The sequence below is a fragment of the Pavona decussata genome, unplaced genomic scaffold (genome assembly GCF_977016875.1).
Source record: "Pavona decussata unplaced genomic scaffold, jaPavDecu1.1 SCAFFOLD_47, whole genome shotgun sequence".
In the NCBI taxonomy this organism is placed as follows: domain Eukaryota; kingdom Metazoa; phylum Cnidaria; class Anthozoa; order Scleractinia; family Agariciidae; genus Pavona; species Pavona decussata.
In genome coordinates, this window is record NW_028145469.1 from 1400352 (window position 1) to 1422042 (window position 21691).

The following is a 21691-nucleotide window of genomic DNA, read 5'->3' on the forward strand; positions in this document are numbered from 1 at the left end:
TTTCGATTACCTTTCCTGATAGGAGAAAGAATGCGGAGGTCAAGGCGGAATCGCTTTCACATCAAACTTCTAAGCTACTACTAAGTGCTTGGGTCGCAGGATGTGGATGATGACAAAAAAAGAAAAAACAAAAAAAAACCCGCATGCTTCGTGTATCACTACCAGGGATAGATTTTTCAGTATATTCTATCAAATTCTACGCGGCGTTCATGTTGGGGGCATGTTAACTGCTCAACGCCCAAAACAAGTCGTCGTATAGAGATTCGTTAACCTAGTAGAATTAATTCTTTCGCTGCCATGAGCACCAAATCTTTACAACAATTTGCTCAACACTATTAAACAAATTTTGACCTTGTACACTAGGTGTAACGAACAGTACCAAGGAATTTACGGCTCAATATATTTCATTTGAATGTTAATCCAAAGATACAAACGCCTGGAACCAACATTATGTGTCCCGATGCTTTAACTATGAAAGTGAAAGGCTAGGTTAAATTATAAGAGAAGCCTTCCACCTTTCCTTACACTGGCTCCGTGCGCGGCCTGATACATGTTCTCTATTTAACTGAAGCGTGACTTCGCCTTTCACTGTGGTCGATAATGTAATATGTCAGCGTTACAGCTGGGTTCTTATTGCCGGAATTAAAAAAAATAACACTTTTACACTTGACACCTGCTCTAGTGGCCTTCTACCTATCAGTTCAAGATTAGATCCATTGGCTGAGAGCTTACATCCTTACATATTTGTGTTTAATATATCGTAACAAATTCAATAACGGAGGGTTCAACCAATTCTATTTTTTACCTTATTCTTACATTTCAGTCTGTTGCTTGGCATACGAATTTCATTGATTCCTCGTTAAATTACAGGTCTAAGCCGATGTTCCCCCTTAATAGATATGATGGGAATATTCTTATAGGGCCAATTTTGTAAAGGGACTTTGTCACTCCAGGCTCATGCCCGCGTTGATGAGAAACACTTTAAAATTGTTGACCCTTTTTCAGATACCTTCGAAAAGTTCAGGAAGCTGTTTTCATTTTTATTTACAAACGTTCTGTAATTACGGAAGATGTTTGTTGCAGTATTTTTGAAAGCTTTTGCAATGGTGGAAAAGCAAAAAATCCCTCGAGGAGTTGTAAGCAAATTAGTCTCAACCGGACTCTACTGCGCATGTGTCTCCGCTAACACAATCCCTTTAAGCAATGACTAAAATAAGATAAAAAAAAAACCCGAAGTCCTGGAAATTGCGAAGTCCTGATATTGCATTGTTTGAACGTTTGGGGACCGAAATTCACGAGGACCACGCTTAGTCGTCGTCAGACTATAAGGAGTTTTGACCATTATCTCCGTGTACTATAAGGTACTCCCAAATGAACACTGTTGTCCTGCTATTGCTTTCTTTAAAGGGTTGCTTATAATATATAAAGAGTAGCGTGAAAATACATGCAGAGCCTTTACTTGAGTTTATTACAGGAAACGAAAAAATTGAATCAAATATCAGTGAAAAACACATCAGAGATACCATAGGTCAACCAAGCTGTACAAGCGTTTACCGGTTGAGCTTTGATGGGTATTTTGTGTCTTGTATCATTTTTGGGCCAATTCAAGGAGATTCCAAGGAGTGTTCTCCCATACAATTTAAGCTTATAATTTATCGCTATTACCCAACGGTTACCGTGACGCTAAAATTACCGTACGTGATAGTAGCATTACAAGGGTCAACATAAACGCTTGTAGAGCTTGGACAACCTGTGGAGATAAAGAAAGGTAACGAAAGTTCAAATAAATCTACTACTTGACTCCTGTCGACCAGAATGACAGACAATAAACAGAATAAAGGGTATCTGTGGGTAAATGACGTACAAACCTGCCCTGGAGCATGGTCCGTTTGAGGTTTCTCCAAACTTCCGAAAAGTTTTCGGTTACAAAAAGTAGTTTAGTTTTCAAATCCTTTTCTTTATCCCATGGTGGGAACTAAACCAGTCTCTCTCTTGATCTTGTAAAATTTTCAACGTTTTAACGTTTTAGAATGTTATTGTTTGTAAAAGATCCGAATAAACGTCGTTTGGGGACGACCTGGGATAAATGCCGTTTATTAAATAATTGCAATTGTAGAGTAAACCCCTGCTAAGGCCATGATTTTTTTTATCCCGATCTAAACCTCGTTTAAATTTCGGCCCATACCAATTTGGGATGAGGTTCGGGAATTGGCACAACTTAAAACTAGCCTTTTTTTTTCTTCCTTTTACGAATTGCTTGCCTTTGAGTACAATGAAAAAAATTCTTTTCTAAATTGTTTTCAATAATGCAAATTTACTATTGGAATTAACAAGATTAAGCTATTCTTTTCTGAGTTAAAGAAAGCTTCATATGTTGATTATCAAATACCTTCGATAGAGAACATCTACGTGGTTTAGCCATAAATTTAACGGGACACACCACAAAAAAGCGTTAGCATTGTTAAGTTGGTTTCCTGAATACATTTGACAGCAATTTTTATCCTAAATTGTACTTTGTTTCTATGACTTGATTTGAAGTCGATCATTTATTTATGAACTGGTTTTGGTAAGCAAGTACCTTTAAATATTCTTCATAAACTTGTCTTAGTTGTAAGACCAAGCCGGGAACAATCTTATTTTCAAGAACTTAAAACAGCAGTTGCTTGTTCCCGCTTTGCTCCCCGCGTCATTTTCACCGTAGTTTTCCATCATCTCTTTGTCCTTGCTCCATCTTTCCTTCACCACTTCGGCTTCCTTTAAAAAGGGCTCGCTGACTGTCGGATCTATGGTCTCATTATCAATTTCCTTGCTGAGGCGTACGATGAGATCCACTTTGGACTGCTTCTCCTGGACTTGTGCATATCGTGTCTAAAAGTAGAAAAAAATTATCATCATCATCATCATCATCATCATCATCATCATCATCATCATCATCATCATCATCTTAATTACCACCGCTATCACCATCACCATCACCATCACCATCACCATCACCCTAACCATCACCATCGTCCTAGTCACGAATACCGCCATAACCGTCCATCATCATTTCCATACCATCACCACATATCATGCATGTAACTGTTTCCTTGTGTGTAAGATAGGTGATTTATCTTAATTACTTATCTTCCAGTCAAATTCTTTACTTTAAGGCTTAATGACTGAAATTTTCAAACTTACGTTAATTTTCTGTTGTATCTTTGTTGCTTTTTTTGGATCCATATCCACGCTGAGCTTTTTAATAAGTCTCTCTGTCTCGTCCATCCATTCATTCATTGACTGGCTTTCTTTCTTGAACTCTTTTGTCTTCTGACTTATGAGGGACTAGAAAATTTCAATAGAAGGGAACATGAGAAGGATACAAACAAATTAAAGGAAATATTTCTTGAATTTGTCTAACGGTACTTATGTAACACATCTGTAACAGGCCCGAATATTTTTGGATAGCGGTGTCCTCTATTGGTATACCGACAAGAGAAGTCTCTATCTATTGTTTGATATTTTGTGAGGTAGTCTTCGTAGTCCTGAACTGCCAAATCATTGCGTCATCTTGCCTCATTTCATCATTCCATGACAACTTGATCTTTACGGTTACGAACAAAAAGGGAAACTACCAGTGGGGAAAAATGGCTAAATTGTTGGCTAATAAATAAATAAATTACGTTGCCTGGAGTAGTGAAAACAAATAGAGCGTATTACCTGTTAAGTGAATCTCAAAACCGAGAAAAAAAAGGTACGCATGCTCACGTAAACCTAATGCAAACATACAAGGGGGACGTATACTCCATTTTTACTGAAAACCCAGGAGGCAGGCTATGGTTAACGCAAGCAAAGCTACGAATTATCCCCTGTACTGTCAAGAGTGCATCAGGTTGTGTAAGCCAAACATGTACAGGTGTTATGCACAGCTGCTTTCACAGAGGGGATCTTTAAGGCACAAACCGGAATTCAAACGTTTCCTTCGTTCGCTTGTTTTTGCTTCTCACCAAGGGCCAGTAAACCTTTGTTTTTCAGTATCCGTAGCCTTGCCATTACAAATACGGTGGCGTGAGAAAGCAACAAAAGAAATATTTTTAACTTCCACGTGTCGTCCGTAACCTAGGAATGTATGTGCTTAAGTTCCCTAATTACATTATCCAAAATGGGTCACCAACCAATCAGAGCGCGCGTTATGTTATCAAAGGTTTGTAATGGTATGCGCCATATGGATCAATAAGCTGTAGACGACTAACCTCGTAAGTCACTTTCCTCTTGAATAAACCTCGCTTTGGCTCAGAAAAGCCCTCATCAGCCTGTGAATCATCAGGTTCAGAATGAACAGCGATCGCACTTGTAGCCACCATTGTCTCATCAACAGTGTTGGCTTGTTCTGCTTCACGCAACGCAGCAGAAATCCTGAGAAAATAAATATCACAAGTCTTCATACTTCACTGCAGATATTGAAGAGAAAGTCACGACGAAACGTGAAACGCCTAAGGCTTTACATATCGAGAGAACATTGCTACTCATGTGCACCTGATGGAGGAGCAGATGAAAATGTTCTTACTCAGCAGAACAGGGAATGCCAGACATGGCCTTTGATACTCTCATGAACGAACAAGCAACACTAAGTATCCTCGCTGTCACATTGAATAGGATAAGAGGCCTGCTTCATCCTGAGACCCTTATTAAACGACTACAAACGTTCAGAAAAAAATCCTAACATCCATTTGTCGAAGAAAAACAGGTACACACTCTTATGACAAGGACGGAAATTTCGTTTGACCAGGGCCCTATTGAAACTAAAAAAGCTAGGGCAAACGGAATGTCACTAATATAAATATTAATTAATAAATATCAATTAATAAAATGTAAAACGAGATGGGAATGAAGCAGAATCAGTGTACATGGCGGGGAGTGTGATAAATAATAGAAATAATTACATCGGGTTATACGGTAACCTGCCGTCAACGTGCCGTTTGTCCTCTGCCTCGAATTACAAGCAGAATTTCTTCAAGTAAGCGTAGAGCTAAAATGTACTGTCACTGGCCGTTTTTATACTAGAGGACGCATTGTATCCATCTGGAAGTCTTGAACGACGCATAACGGAAGATAATTCGTCTTGACGCCCAATGCGCCTTGTGCCCGTCTTTATACTAGAGACAAATAACCAGACGAACAACAAATGTTTGTCCAAGTTCGCCGGTCTAGACGGATAGTACGCCCTCTAGTATGAAAACGGCTATTCTTGCGTTAAAGGTAAACAAGAGCCAGCAAACGAAGGAAAAAGGCGGGAAAATGATGATCACGTGGTTATTTCTGCCATTTGCAATTGCCACAAATTAAAAACTACAATAGTTTTCCAACAGTGGTTGCCGGGCACAACGAAAAAGGAGGAAGGGAATGGCAATTTCAGTTCTCTCGTTCCCAAACTGCTTCAAATTAAACATTCCAATCTACCTTTTCTTTTTTTCCTCTGCTTCACCAATTAGTCTCTCAAGTCTATCCTCGAGAGCTTGCGTTTCCTTTTCAATAGTTTTACCAGTTTCCTCGGTCACCAGATCTCTTCTGTGAACTTCCCTTGCCACATCCACTGCTCCACTGACGGCGTCCTCGCGCGCGATGATCTTGTTCATGGTTTCCTGAGTACATAAAAAAGGAGATCACTTGAGAAAGACGCCTTGTTGTTCAAAAGGAACATTATTTTACAGGTAATGAATAAATCTCTATCCAGCCGCGATTAAAATTCCCAGGAAGGGGGCGGATGCGTGTAATTTTGGAAGAGGATTTGCGACCAAAGACAGAAATACACTACCTTATTTCTGACAGTTTTTGATTTTCCTACCCTATTTTTCACCTACCCCACACTGCTGATATTCCTTTTCTTGTGCAAACGGCCCAAACTACTCCATTTAGACTACTGGCGAAACATGGGTATTTCAAAAAGGTGATGAAATTCCACCCCCCCCCCCCCCATTTCCCCCCAATCAGACTAAACCGGATAAAATTTACATCTTTTTTACCACTTACACCTATATAGCTGTTACTACAGGGGACACCTCTCCTTCCAAATAAAAAAAAATTTACTTGAAAATATTTTCTATAGAACATATTCAGCACATCTGTCATCTGTTGGTGAAACGTCTTAAGTAATGGCAATGATTTAAATTTGAACGGACAGTGAATAGTAAAACGCACGACCATTTATTCTTCTTAATCGTGTTCTTGTTATTGTTCATCATCATCATCATCATAATTGAACTTTTAAAAACCAGTTACAATGATCAAGTTGCCTGTTAGTTGTTATGTTGCCGTAGAGATAGCAGTCAACACTTTATGTAACGCAACACCTTCTGTTGTACAAGTTGGAGCGTAACCCGGTTTCTGTGGGGTCCTGTGGCAAGAAAACCTTACATGGAATGCCAGTCTATCGCTGAGTTTAATAACCCAAAATGTTTTGTCCGGTTTCGGAACGTTTCGCTGGCCTGGGTTAAGAGAGAGATAATGTGGAGTATAGTTTCTTTTCTACTGAAACGACAAGCGCGATGAAGGGAACAAACACCGACCTCCTGACCTTCGGATGGAACAGTCCGATCAAGAGTCCAAGGCGCTAACGAATAATGCACCATCGCGCCGCTATACACACTCGAGTATAAACGTATAAATCTGTCTTTGAGTTCTCGCAATTTCACCTTTTTCAGTCACTAATATCTTTCACTTGAAAGTTAATTCTACGAAAATAACAAACGAGGCTTTCGCATGATATGAAGATCAGCTGATGTTCAAATGATATAAAAATACATTATGTGACTCAAATGTTGATAAATATTATATAAACACATGCAGTTATAACGACACATTTTTCTGATCGAATATCTCACTTAGGGCCAAAGAAAGGAAAAGAAAATTAACAAATGACGTTACGATTTGGCATATTCAATGAGTCTCGAGAAGGCTAGCGGTATGTCTTAACAAACCAGAGGAACGTAAAAGAGTGGCTTTCTGAAACAATCTAAAAGATATAGAGGCTCCGTCTGTCATGAGGGTAAACTGAAGGCCCTTTGACAAAGGCGTTTCATAAGCTAATAGCTAAACGTTTCGCCAGGATTGTGAAATTTCTGGCTGCAATTGTTAACTGATAGTTTACAAATAACTAACATTAAACTGACAACTACACATTTAGCACCACGCTTCAGCCGGTGACCCCACGTCATAATGTTATTGATCTTATTTATAACTCTGTTGTAAACAATCGTTAATATGACAATCCAGTCTGCTCACCGTTGTTCTGGGATTCCATGACGAGCCTCCTAATTTCTTGCCGTTGTTGAAAACTTTGATTCCTAACATTTGTCTTGGTCATAAACGTTCGGTTTTCATGACAAAATTTTATCACCGTACGCGCATTCTCTGTTTTGGCATGTGTCGTGTGACAATCACGTTTCGGATTTGGTATAATACGTAACGCTTATATGAGAACAAAACGTCTCAGAATATTTTTTTGTAAGACTTGGTTATGCCACATGTTCGTTTATAATAAATTGATAAGAGAATGAGGAGGAAAGTGTTTGTTGAAGAGGCTCCTCTTACACTAATAGGATTAAGGGGATACCCGTATAATTTTTTTAGGATTAAAGCTGCAACCTCAGACGAAAATATCAACCCTTTTCTGCGCAGCAATTTTAACTTTGAGTAGAGGGGAAGGGGTGGTTGGGTTTTTTTTTCCGTCAAGTGTCTCGTAGGTTTTTCTGTCCGCGCTTGTAGAGCTGCCCATTGTTTTAACATGAAACCCCCAAAATGTTAAGAACCCTCGGGGCTTGTAATTGATAGAGAACATGTTATCCTTTGGCCTAGGACCAATCGTGGAACTCAACTGCCCTCTCTTAATAAAAAACACAAATAAATAAATAAATAAATAAATAAATAAATAAATAAATAAATAAATAAATAAATAAAATTAAAAACAAAACATAATAAAAATAGAAACACAGGTCCCTTTGACGGATTGTGTTTGTTACGACTCAAAAATTATGGAAAGGGAAAGGGAGAAACTTGTCGGCTTGCTCAGTATTTAAACTCATACAAAGCAGAGGCATATCCCTTCTATAGGGCGTAGTGTTTAGCTTCGGCTCACAGAGGCCAGTAATCATCGAGTGAATCGGGTTCCCCTTGAACGGTTATTGCACGTCTCTTAGAAACGTTTAGCTAAGAAGATGAGTATGGATACACTCAGGAGGCTAACCTACCTCGTATGCTACTAATGCAGAATATTTCTGATTTGATTTTAGTTTTTCACCTGGTGTCTTTTTTCCACTTCACGCAAAGCGTCCAAGTCATCTTCTTGGATTTCAGTTGCTTTCATAATCTCTTCCAGTTCATCAAGGCTCTGGTTAACTCTCCCCATCCACTGGCCACCCATGATGAGAATTGCTTGAACCAAGCTATGGAAGAAAAGAAAAAGAGTTTGAGACTTTGAGACTTTCTATGCGGGTATCTTTTTCTGTTCCCGTTACAGAACTTGCAAGTGAGATTCTAAGCATTTTTAAATCAAAAGCTTATGCATTATGCTTATATATTTTTACTGATATGTAGTTCTTATAATTATAAAGCGCACAGAACGGGGATAATATATGTGCCGTTTAAAGTATACTTATGTTGATGTAGTGGGGCAATCCTTTTTGAATTAAAATATCAATTACCTTAAACGTATTCAATTATATTTATACATACAATTTTAAAGTAGTAATGTATGCTTAAGTGCGAAACTGCAAAGGTAAATATTCATTAGAAAGCAATTTTGAATGAACATTATATTTACCGGTTCTTGTTCGCGTCATGAGAGCGCCACATCTCTTCCCATCTGGAGTTTAAATCACCAACTTTCCTTCGCAGCCGTGCACGACTTTCCTTCTTTATTAAATGCTTGTTTTCACTCTCGTCAAACGTTTTCTTAACCACGGAAAAGTTATTGTCTTCTTGTGCCATGTTTTGCTCCAAAACCTGAGCGGTAAGCAAACGTTATATGTAATTCAATTCAGACGGGGCCTTAACACAAGCTGCTTAGTGCAGCTAATCGTAGAATAACAAAGCCCTGACAAAGTTTGCTTTAGATTCTTCCCCATTTTCCAGAGAACAAGATAAGATCCTAATCTCTTTTTACTGTTTAGATCTACTTTGTAAATTCGAACCTGCTGTGGTTTTTTAAACAAAAAAATTGTAGTTCTAAAAACGTGTTGTTTTCACAAAGTAACGATCTTTTGCTTGAAGTCATTTTTTTTTGTAATGATTACCAAGTTGTTGTCAACATCGATATATCTAATTTTGAAAGAAATTACCTAGGCAATGAGCATTGCACTAAAAACTACCAACAGTAAATAAAAAATTAAAACAATGCTATTGACCGAGACGTATGCAACTCTGGAGACAGTGCGTGTCACGTCTTTTTCTATTTCAAACAATGATGAGAGACTCTTGGCCTTGCTCCACGTCATGTCCAGCAAAGTATGGAAACGAGTCCCTCCGATCCAGACGTTCTCGAAACACCTTACATTGGGAGTAACTCTGACATGGACTATCATCCCATCCGGAGGGGAGTAGAAATACTTCTAGTTGCTTTATACTGAATAAACCAGAGTTAAGCGCCTCCAAGTGAGACAAACTTTGACACGCGTTCAAAATACAAACCTTTCTCACAATTAGAAGAAGGTGACCGTATATAGGTTATCGTTTTCACTGAAAAATTTTACTTACCTGAATGTCATCGAGCTGCTCTCTAACCTCACTGATTGTCGATCCAACAGAAGAAAATTTATGTAGGGATTCCTCATCTAGTTCGTCGAGGGCTTTCTCACAAGTGTCCAGGGATGTGTCGAAAGCTTTCACTGATTCCTCATGAGTCCTGGCAGAGCAAAAAGATGTGTTAATACCGTTTATAGGAATGGAAATTATCATAGAAAGAATTAAAAAGAGAAGACGATCTTCGCAGTTACAAGTCAGTTGGAATAGAGCTAAAAAAAATGCCAGTTTCAATGTATTTGAGTTCAGGACCTTGATAATTATGTGTTGGAAAGAACGCTTAGCATTCGTTATATAAATGATGTAAAGGTAAGCTCACGACATCAGTACTCTCCTCTCGACCAGCTCTCCCAGTGATTATCTCATCGTCTGTTGATCTCATTATTCCAGAGTAAAAATACCTTGTATCAAGACGCTTTTTTGAGTAAGGGTTTTATTGCACTAATCTTGTGGCGCATGAGCTGTTTGGCTATGAACGCTTGAAAAATAGTATGTGATTATGGTCATGTCGTAATATTAACAAATATTGGTCATAGTATAAACAATACACCTGTTACGATGTAGGCTTGTTTCTTAAGTCGCATCACAAAGATAGGGCGTGGGGACAGTGGTCATAGGCGGGGGATTGAAAACAATCATCTGCCCGAAATGGGGACTTTTGACCCTTTTAGTGAATCCTCCAACAAAGGTTCAATGACATTAAGTAACTCTTTTGACCATCCGACTAACGTCCTGCAGTGGGGGACTTGAACAGAAAATCTGAGCTTAGCTCAAAAAACTGGCCTTTGCCCGCTCTCTTCCTCCCTTTAGATCGGAAATATTTTTCTTTAAGTAAGTAAGCCCTTATTCTCGCCATCTAAACTGCGGCACTTCTCTTATCAAGGGATGTCAATCGATGGTCTCTTAGAAACTAGCCAATCACATTGTGCATTTGCTCATTCATCAGGTTGCCTACATAATCAATAGTATAATCTATTTAGCACGCTTACTTGTCTGCTTCTCCTTCTGTTGTAGTTCTGTTGTCAGCTTGTTCAAGCATCCTCTTGACGGCTTTCATCGAATCGTTTATTTTGTGCTCATTATTGCTGTCTTCACCCTCGGGCTTGTGAAAGGGTGTGACTATCTTGGTTGGAGACTGGAAATTACGAAAGAAATGTCACAGGGGTAATTTGAATCTCAACAATCAATAAAAAATATAATAACAATGAGATATTAATCTAATAGTACAGCAAATCAGGGGTAGTTCAAATTATTAGTGAGAGGACTCGATCACATTTCATGCGCGGGATAACAAGACCATTCACCTCCAGTTTAAGTATTTAGGATGTTCCAGGGGTTTGGAAGGCGGCCGGACTGGTTCAATGACTCCCTTCTGACACATTCTGACGCTACTGTATCTGTAATGGCAAACCATCAGGCACCAAAACAAGAGTTCTCCAGTTCTTGGCGCGAAGCAAAGCTAACACGTTTAATCTTCGGTTAGTGCCTGTGGATCCTGACACGAATGCGTGTGCTTGGGTTCCCGATAAATCCCAGAAAAAATTTCATTTACCACAATTACAATTTGCTAGAAAAATATACGCTCTAATGGACTACAATACCTTGTGGTTTGGTTTGACTGAGTCCTCTACAATCTGACTTTCAGGCTTCTTTTTAAGCTGATGAATGTTGTCATATAATCTACAGAAGAGGCAGAGTATCAATGCATTTGAACGAACAAAAACGATAGATTATACAACTATAAAACGAAATTTGTTATTCTTAGAAATGCAAGCTCAGAATGAACCGATCCTTGCCGCCTTGCCGTGGTCCCTTGCCTGCGGTTCTTATAGAACTAAAGGAATGGTGAGAATGCCTTTATCATACCCACTTATAAATATGGACGAACCGAAAAAAAAATGCTGCACGTAGCTTTCACATGAATGTTCACACCTATTGAGAATTTAACACTCAGAACCTAGAACCACCTTGTACAGCACAAATAGGCTAACAGGAAAACACCACTGTAAAGCTTTCGTTGAAATGGTCACCCTTTTAAAATTTCGTCGACGGTCTTCAAAAGTCTCCTTTTAAGAGTATACTGACAAGATGGTAATGGTAATGGTAAGAGTATGCTGGAAAGACTCTATATGAAATTTTGATTACCATTCAAATGTATTTACGTGTGCAATGTAAGCGAAATATAACTTTGATCGACAAGAAAGGTTGTACATTTAGAAATCTGAATTCTGCTTTAAACTTTGTAGTAAAAGAAAGGGCACAGCAAGGTATAGGAGTAGATGTTAACCAGGCAAATTTGATAACACAGGAACAAGAAAACTATTTGTGGGAACATGGTTTTCTAGTTAGTGAAAATGCAGAATTGCTTCGCGATACGTTGGTTTGGGTTTTAGGCGTTCAGTTTGCTCTGAGGGCTGGACAAGAACACAGAAACTTGAGACTAAGAAATTCACAGTTGTCTTTACAGTGTGACGAATTGGGGAGTGAATTTTTGCAGTATAACGAGGACATCAGTAAGACAGATAATGGGGGATTGGCCCATTTGCGTATCAAAAGGAAAGTTGCTCGGGCATATAAGAATTTGACAAATGTTGAGCGATGCTCGGTTGAGCTGTATAAAAAATACTTGTCTCACGTGGCAAATGAAATCAGCGACCACGCATTTTATTTGCGCGCTTTGCCAAAGCCAAATGGGGAAATATGGTGCTAAAAAAAGGCAGCAGGGAGAGAAACTTTAGGAAATGTTATAAAGAAAATTATGGAAAAAGCGCAGTTCGATGCCGTATTACACTAATCACTCTCTCAGGCGTTCTTGTGCTACACGATTGTATGATGGTGGTGTTCCTGAACAACTTATCCAAGAAACCACTGGTCATCGGTCTTCCGATGGTGTCAGAGCATATAAATGTACCTCATCGGCACTCAAAAGGGAAGCAAGCGAAATTTTGCAGGGTTCTCTTTCAAAAAAGGCTGTAATTGATGTAGAGAAAAAGGACGAAAACGGTGCTGGGGAAAATTACACTGCACGAGAGGTTAAAGCAGTAAGTCCGGAAAAATGTGATCAAGAGGGTAGTAATCAGTCAGTAGTTGTTAGCACTAATTCCACTAGAATTGTTATTTCCTATAAATAAAGCGATGAATATAATACTTGTTAATCCAATAAATTGTGCTGCATACTATAAGTCTCCGTGATTGCATTTATTTTCAGTGTTTGAAAGTTTTAGTTGATTAAAGTGGCACTTCGAAACAAAAAATTAAGTCGCAATGAACGAGAGTTAAACGCAAACGGTACTGTTGACAATGTTGTAAGCTATCAGTTTTTGTGCACTTTATACATTAAATTTCCTTAAACAGGCTGCAATATTTTTAATAAATTGTAGCCTGCACACTGCAATATTTTTAATATTGCAGCAGTGCGGCATGCTTATTTAGCGCGTTTAATTATATTACCCCTGATAATTTCCCTGCTAACAAAAAGGACCGCCTCCGTTTTCCACAGACAGTTGTTTTGTCATCATAAAGACTACAAGCGTTGATTTAATGCAGAGAGAGAACCATAGAATTTCATGGGGATCAGTAATTATTTGCGATTAGTGTGTGGGTTCTTTAACGTCCCACAGGGTTATGCAGGGCTTACGGTTTATCGTCCTTATCCAAGAAGACTAGAAAGTCTAACCATTTGCAGATGTCATTACAAAGGCAGTACTTTCTCCTCAGTTATTTAAAGACCCTGAGTGTTGGTCCGGCCGGGGTTTGAACCCCCCAATCTCCCCGGCACGGCAGTCCGATGCTCAACCAACTGAGCCAACCGGTCGCAATCACAGGAACGTACCACTTGATAGATCTCACTTGGAAAATCAGGGCTTAGGATATCAGTAAGTAATCATGCAAACTTTACAGTGAACTATGTTCCGCGCATCGCTAATACTGTACAAATGACACAAATGTTGAATCGGAGAATTGACTCTGCAGTGAAAGTTAAAGTGCCGAGATGAACCTATGAATTTCCAACTAAGCTTTAGCCATTCCTTCTCTACTGCAAAGTTAGGTGGACATTGAAAGACTCAAGAATGACTCTCTTTCTAATATAAGTTTAATCTTACTTGCTCTGGGTCTCCCCCAGCTTGTCTGTGATTGTCGTATATCGATTGCTCAGTGACTCCTTGATTTTCTCAACCCTCTCTGCATCTCCTTGGTCCAAGCGACCGCTGTTCAAGAGAACGTCAGCCTCACCATTTATTTCGGTCACCTGAGGTTTGCGGCCTTGGCATTCCTTGATCTGAGCCTGGTCAGAATTAAATCAACAAACAACATCAAGAACAGCCAGAAGTGATAAAATACGTGAAAGTCAGCTTGCAGGGGAGTAGTTATAAACTAAACTTGTGAAAAAGCATTCTACTGAAACAGTTATAAAGGAGCTCGAGAAGAAAACGAAATTTTATTTTCCGGTTGCAATGTTTGTAATGTCAGTCAGAAAACCATACGATACTATAAGATGCATTGTATATGCAAACGTATATATATAGATATAGGGCAGTTTTCGATTAAGCTTTGTAAACCAGAAAAAAAAAAATATTAAAAAAGTAACCTAAATAGTGGAAACTTAACAACACAACTAACCAATCAGAACTCGAACCAAATACAGTTGAGGGCGTCAATCGAAGGATAAGGCGTGCGGGCAAGTCTCGAGGTCTTTTGCTTTGAGAGGTGAGAAAGTGGCCAAGTCTTTAAAATCAGTTACAGCGGATGAAAACAAAACTAAAGTAAACTAGAGTTCCTTTTGACATTCAAGGAAAAAAACGATTACAAAAACAACGTAATACCTGAATTGCCCCCAATTTTTCCTTTATAGCAGGGATGGTTGTCTCAGTGCTACTTGTGTCTTCGTTCAGGAGCGTTTCGCTCGAATCAAGCCAAGGTCGAAAGGTGTCGCATTTCTGGTACCACTCGTTCAGTTTTCTGTACTCATGGTCAACTTCCAGACCCAAGGATTCCAGACTGAAAACAAGAGAAGTAACTAATTAGCACACTACGAACATTCGAAAATGACAACAAAGAATTTTAAGCTAAGAGTTTATAGCTCAGATAAAGGGCCATTTAATTATTTACAGCAACCCGTGTGTACAAGTTATTAGCCTCATTGTGGCTTATATAGCACCAGTCTGAGACGCTGATGCTAGTAGGAAGCATTCTGTTGCAGACACCGTTAATGTTTAGACGTTCATTTGAACAAACTCCATAGTTATTATTTGCTTGCCTAACTTTTGGTTCTCGACACAGATCGGGTAACTAAAACTTCCTGCTTTACACAGTTTATTTTGGAGAATATTCTCGGGCCATATATTCCTAATTAGTGAGATTTTTTTCCTTCAATCCCCTATCAATGTTTTTTTCTCCGAACTAGGGGAGCAGATGGAATTCCAGGCTCTCGAAATGGATTTAGTCTTCCTGACCGTGTCTACCTGGAAGCGAGTGTGTTAAATTAAACAAATGCAATCAAGCAGTTATAGTTTTAACTTTAAGGAAAAAATTAATCATGTCACCTGTTGCTTTTGTTGATGACAGTTAAATTAAGGGAATTCCAACGACTCGTCAAATCGTGTAGTTCTTTGGATAGCTGGTCATTTTGGTTCGAGTCTCGCTGTTGCGTTATTTTGTTGACCAAGTTTGACAGCTCCTCTGCTGAACTGATCTGCTGCACAATGTCTGAAATTAAGGCCTGCAAAACAGTTCATGAAAAGAAATTTAGATACTGTATTATACCCATGGATTAAGCCCATGTCCTTGGGTTAAACAGCTCCCCATGGCCAGGACAAATACCCTTCTCCCTTAGAGTTTCTTAGTGTCACGAAATCTCCATTGAAATCCTCCTGAATTAAGAGAAAGTGGCCTCGGTAATCCACCTTTCTTTTTCTTTTACGCCGCTTGTTTTTAGTAAGTTCAAGATGTGTTTTAAGGGACATTCTCTTTAATGGATGAATCGAAAATTGTATTTCACTTCGAATTTAATTACAGTAGCAAATGTTATGATAATATTTTCGATCCGAAGATAAAAGGCAAGCAAATATACAATTTTAATTCATTCTCTTTCAAAAAGAGAATGAAACAGAAAGTTATGTTTACGTACAATTAAATGGTGCTCAACTGTCATTACAAAAGGAAACTATTTAGTTATGAACAATTAAAAAAAAATGACTCCTAACTATCATTACGAAACTTGAATAGCTAGCTATGGCTTTTTCTCTCGTTTCTGCACAGAAAGTGCAAGAAGATGATAAATGGAGCCGTTAAGGAGGGTGCTTCCCAGACATATATTATATAATACAGACGTACTTTTACGCGGTTTATGACTATGCAGGAAAAGTAGACTTTAGCAAGGACGTTTTGCATCCAAAAGAGAAAATTGGAGCTAAAGAAATATAATCAGACATCATAAAGTAGTTATGATTTTGAAATGCTTTAAAATACGTAACAATGTATGGAATTTTTCCCCAATTTTGAAGCATAATTGAAAGTAAATTATCTTTGAAAAATGCTTGATTACCCCCAATTTTCATTTCGGATTCCTCTAGCCCTTGCTAAAGACTGCTTTTCCCGTATGGTAATAAATCGCACAAAAACGTCCTTGTATTAACAGGCATCATCACGAGATGGGCAGAGCGCATGCGCAGTAGGAAAAGGAGGCACCGTACTAAAACCACCGGACCTAAATTGAGGCAGCTACTCTCATCACGAAGACGAGCTCGAGAGTCTGATATTTTTGGCCACTAAGTGGAAAATCTCTCTCTAAGCCCTGAGCTTCTCTTACCTCATAATCCTCTGTATCACTGATTAGTTGCTGCAGCTGAAGATACTTTCCCGCGCCTTTCTTTTTTGCCCAAAATGGAAGAGCTTCTTTTACCGAGCCAATAAACGAGGTTCGCCTTTGTTTTCTGTGCTTCTGAATCTCTTTTAACTTTGCCAATGTTCTGTACCACAAATAAAACGAATTCTTCTTATTATCAAAGTATACTGTTCCGGCTTAAACTACGCTGATCCCGGTACACTAAAATCGTGTGTTAATCCGAAACGCGAGGTAGGGGTGGGTTTGTGCTGCCAGCACTCGAGACCTTTACCTTGATTCAGAGAAAAAATTCCACTTTTGTTAGCCTATATCAGGCCTAACCCTTACGATAGATGTTCTTCCTACTTTCCAGATCAAAAGCTCAAAGCCGAGTAACTGATTTCAATCTAGTCAATCATACGTTAATGTCCTATATCTATTTGACCCCCAACTAAATTGTTGAAAACCATCCTCTTCGGTGATGCACATACACTTCTCTCATATTTGAAGCCTAGATATGGCAGTTTGCCCCTACCTCACCACTCTCCCTCCCAAAGCATCCGTGATAATTTCGTTTTTAATGAAATCTTTCATTTTCTTATAAAATTAGTTTTATTTACTCAGTGCTTGTCATGAGAAAATAATACTTGTAAGCCAGTGTACCAAATTAGAAGATTTCGACTTTTGATGACCACAAATGACCAAGAACAAAAAAACAGAAAGATTACTGGCAGTTTGGTTGACCTTGGTCTGTGCATGCCATGGGGACCTACCTGTACCTTAGAAAACAAAACAAAACAAAACAAAACAAAACAAAACAAAGCAAAACAAAACCAAACAAAAAACAAAACAAATACATGTATAACAAAACAAAACAAAAAAACAAACAAAACAAAACAAAACAAACAACAACAACAACAAAACTACAGTACCGTGATAGCTTCCTTTTCCCATCATTCAAATAAGGTTGCCAATCAAGAAGATATTGATCATCATGATCCTTAGACATAACTGTACTGGAGGACTGTGTGCCCTGAAAGAAATAGCACAAAGTTATTTGCAACCTAAGATAATGCCACTTTAGAACAAAAAAGTCATTTCGGAAGGGTGAATTGTTCCCAGAACATTAGAGACAAAAACCCCATTTAATCCTGCCCGGTTTGATATAAAACCTAGCTTGACGTGATGGAAAGGATCCAACGTCTGAGTTTTTTGGAAGAAATTCTAAAGAGTGAGCATTTAAATGAAGTCTATTGAGCAGTACATTCCAGATAGTGCTTTTATTATTCTGTACAAGGCAGTTCTGCCTTTTGATTCTGTCAATCTCCTGGAAATCCTCAAGTAAGATAATTAAAATAAAAATTATTGATCCAAACAAATAAACAATTACATAAACATAGTTAATAATCCTCTCCCCGAAAGGGGCTTTTCAGCAATGATGAAACCAACGGGAAGAAACAAATATTTCAAATAAAACAGAACATGGTTTAGAATCCCAGCTGGCAGAAGGCGAACCAACTGGCTATTTACAAGCAAGGCTGAGAAGTTGAACTCAAGTCTACCGGGAAACAACTCCTGATATTGCACGTGATCAGAGCGGGATTAAACCCGGGACCTTCGGATTACAAGTCCGACGACATAACCACTCGACCACGCTGCTTCCCAAAACTGATTTGACTGGCGACTTTACTCTGGTGCAGCTTTTTATTCTCTACAAGGACGCTCTAACCTTTTGTTATGTAGATTAATCCTAAAGTGTGACCTTGTTAATGAAAACGTTTGAGTAGTCCTCCCCTGTGGTGCTGTTTATTTTGCTATACAAGGTAGTTCTAAACTTTCCAGTATGTGGCTTCGGTGAAATCTTGAAGTGTGACGATTTCTATGAAAGCTATAGTTTTCCCGTTGAGTTGCTTACTAACTTTTGACTCGGTGGATGAAATTTGAAAGTGGGATACACTATATAGAAGTGAAAGTGACTGAGGATTACTCCCCGTGTTAGTGCTTTTATGTTTTTACCGGCAAAAATAATTTTGAAAAAACTGCTATATTCCGCCAAATTTCTAACTTGTGTATTCTTGAAACTGATTTTAATCAATTAATAGTTTTGCTATTTCAACTGAATATGTCCTTCAGTAAATAATAATAAAAAAAAAATAATAATAATAATACAAAAAAAAAAAAAAAACCCGCAAGAGAACGTTACATGTAAAGTTATTGCTTTCAGTAAGTAACAAAGCTTTGATTATTCCTTCATTTTTACTCACCACCCATTTCAAAGATTCGCATTTCTTTGCTTTATCTTCCAGGCCACGTAAGTTTCGATTGAATATTGCTGCCTTCCTCTTAAATTCCTCGGCCAACTCGTCCGTACTGAGGGTGACATACAAAATGAAAACAAAGATAGCTGCATTTATCAAACCTGAAGAATCGCCAGCAATTATTTTTCAATTCCTTAATCAATGGATTTCCAAAACTTGTAACGCAACACTTGTTGCGCGACAAGTTGGCCAAAAACGTGTTTCCCATATGTCAGTTTCAAAAAGGTGTCAACTCGAATTGCGGGTTTAAGGTCCATGTAAACTAGAGCTCGAAAAAGGTCAACTTCGGATGCTTACATAGTCATATAAAGTTAAAAAACGCGCACTGCAAAACAAGTGGAAATACAAATCCGTTTTTTCCTTCAACTTATTTCGCTTTACCACACTCAATAAGAATATCATAAAACAAGCTGAGATTTGGTGCGAAAAACATAAAAAATAAGCAACTTCGCCATCAAGACGTTTCTAATAAAGTTGTTCGGCAAAATGTTTGTTCTGGGAGCCAAAGGAAATGTTAGGCTTTCTTTTCACTTACTGATCCATGATGACTTGTTCTTAGTACTTTGACTGAGCCTTTTGTTTTCTATTCTACGATTTTAAATTCATAGCCTTTAGCCCAATGATCCAAAAAAAGGTCTCTCATTAGTCAAAGAACGGTCTTATTGTCTTGATTATAAGATTATATTCCCCTAGAGTCAGTAATAACTTTGATTCTTATCTCGAAAGAGTCTGTTGCTCATTTAGTATTAGAATGTGTGTCCAGTTAGTTTACTTTCTGTGTCGGAGAATCTTAAGAAAACAGACCTTGAACATGTCGGTATGTGTAAACATATTCTAGAACGTACTTCGAAAAAATAATAAAACCTTGTCGCTGGCTTTAATTTACTACAGATCTACTTAGGTATCTGTATGAGTGAGTAAAAATTGTGAAGGAAATGTGTTCACTTTGTATAATCGCTTCCCTGATTTGTTCCCATTTCGGAAACTGAATATTTCTTCGTGTTGTTTCTATTTACTACGCGTTTTCGCTGAAGTTAGCGAAGTGTGCAATAAGCGGATAATATTCTATAAACGCGCGAATAGCTTAATGATCGGTAAATTTGGGAAATATTTCTTGAGGTAGCCTTAAATCTCTTGGTTGTCGACTTGATTGCAAATAGCAAATTTCATTTTTCCCTGGCTGTGTTTAAAAATACTACAGATAAGGAGTCGCAGATTTCTCACTATAAATCGAATCGGGTCTCACAACGCCTATCAATGTTGTTTTGATAATTCGCGACATAAATTACTATCTTTACAAGAACTTAAAAACAAGTAACATGTTTCCTAATTTTCTAATGATAAACTAAATATCAACTGAACAGCCAGTGGTATTGCAGTGGATCAGTGGTCGTTTCGTTGCTACTTTCTTCCCTCCAACTTTCTCGTCTTCATTCATACAGGATGTTATTAACGCAGTCGGTCTGTTGGCAATTAATATTTGAAACGAAGCCGAGATGCAACAGATGCTACAAGCTATAATCACTGCCACTTCCATGGCTCCAAAGGATAGCTCACCTTCGAACTCTGTATTTCCGTGAAGCCATACCTCAAGCCAATGCCTTTCCGTTACTCTTTCTTCTCAAGTGAAGGAAAGTCAGCGTAAGGCTGCGAAAGTGCATACCGTAAGATTTGCATAAAGAGAACATACCAGTGTTTAAAATCACAATGCATTCTTTGTCGTGGGTTTATTGTGTTGTGTTTGAAAAAACTTGATCATTCCATCAGCATAAACAAAACAACAACACGGCTGAGTGATTCTTCAAGACTATTAATTTTCCATTGAATTTACTTTCTGGGTGTGTGATTATACGCACTTGAAATTGCATACAAAGCAACGAGAACGCCAACACGGTATCTTTCTATTCCGTGGAGGTGAGGAGAACATTCCTTCAAACATCTCACGGACACCTGAGGACATCTCCAGGTCAAAGCTACAACATCATAAATTATATTTGTACCCGACTAATTAAGGTTTATCACCGATTATATTTCAGACAAAGTTATCAATTTATTGTCCTCTTTCAAACTATCTTACTTAACCAACGATTTTTGAATCAATCAACTACGTCAGTTGAAATTGCCACGTTAAAGCGACAATTTCAGTTCTTTATGACATTAACGTGCACTAGTGGCGATTTCGCAGGAGTTTGGATGGGCTAGTGCTTTTGCTTGGAGATTTATGAGAGTCTTTTGACGACGGAGACACCAGTAACCAGCTGACCTGAGATTCAAATTTGGGGCTGCCAGAAAACGTTCTCTGCTTCCTCCCCGCAATTTTTCTTTTGGTATTGAGAAAACCTTATAAAGTGAGCGCGCGCTTGGCAACTTGAACTCGGCAAAAGAGGAAACTACGAATGTCGGGAACTCAGTATCTTATTTCCAGGCCTTATCGCTTTTATCGAGCAAACCGTGTTGGTGGATTGGGATCAAAGTCGATCAACTGAACGGGTGACGTCACACTCGAATATGCGCCGGCCTTTGACAACTGGAGACGTGACTGAGTTGGTAATGAAAGGCAGTAACTAACACTGATAATCATGGTCTTCAAAGCACAAATTATTTATATCTTTATTGTAATGATGATGATCATAATCACTCAATATTAATTTTTAGAATGAACTCCTTTTCGCTTGTGATCATCCTTCACTTTCAGGTTAGGGGGAGCTTGTTTTACCTGTAATAGAACAAAGAATGAACCAAACAATTAAGATACCCAGCAAATTCACTTTTTATT

The 21691-nt window shown here is 38.4% G+C and overlaps 1 protein-coding gene and 1 pseudogene across 1 annotated transcript; one reads left to right on the forward strand and one right to left on the reverse strand.

The window, feature by feature from the left end:
- Window positions 1-1445: 1445 nt before the first annotated feature.
- On the reverse strand, window positions 1446-20590 carry LOC146482197 (uncharacterized). The gene is made up of 16 exons (XM_085107478.1): window positions 20473-20590; window positions 18862-18967; window positions 17530-17630; window positions 16583-16742; window positions 15318-15493; window positions 14598-14772; window positions 13878-14059; window positions 11376-11454; window positions 10764-10909; window positions 9730-9877; window positions 8798-8979; window positions 8276-8420; window positions 5440-5621; window positions 4233-4395; window positions 3181-3324; window positions 1446-2868 (listed from the first exon to the last, which is right to left on the reverse strand). Exons 1-16 carry the CDS (start codon window positions 20499-20501, stop codon window positions 2605-2607), a joined length of 2382 nt encoding a protein of 793 aa, XP_084963604.1. The 5' UTR covers window positions 20502-20590; the 3' UTR covers window positions 1446-2604.
- On the forward strand, window positions 11542-13289 carry LOC146482198 (uncharacterized; annotated as a pseudogene).
- Window positions 20591-21691: the final 1101 nt, after the last annotated feature.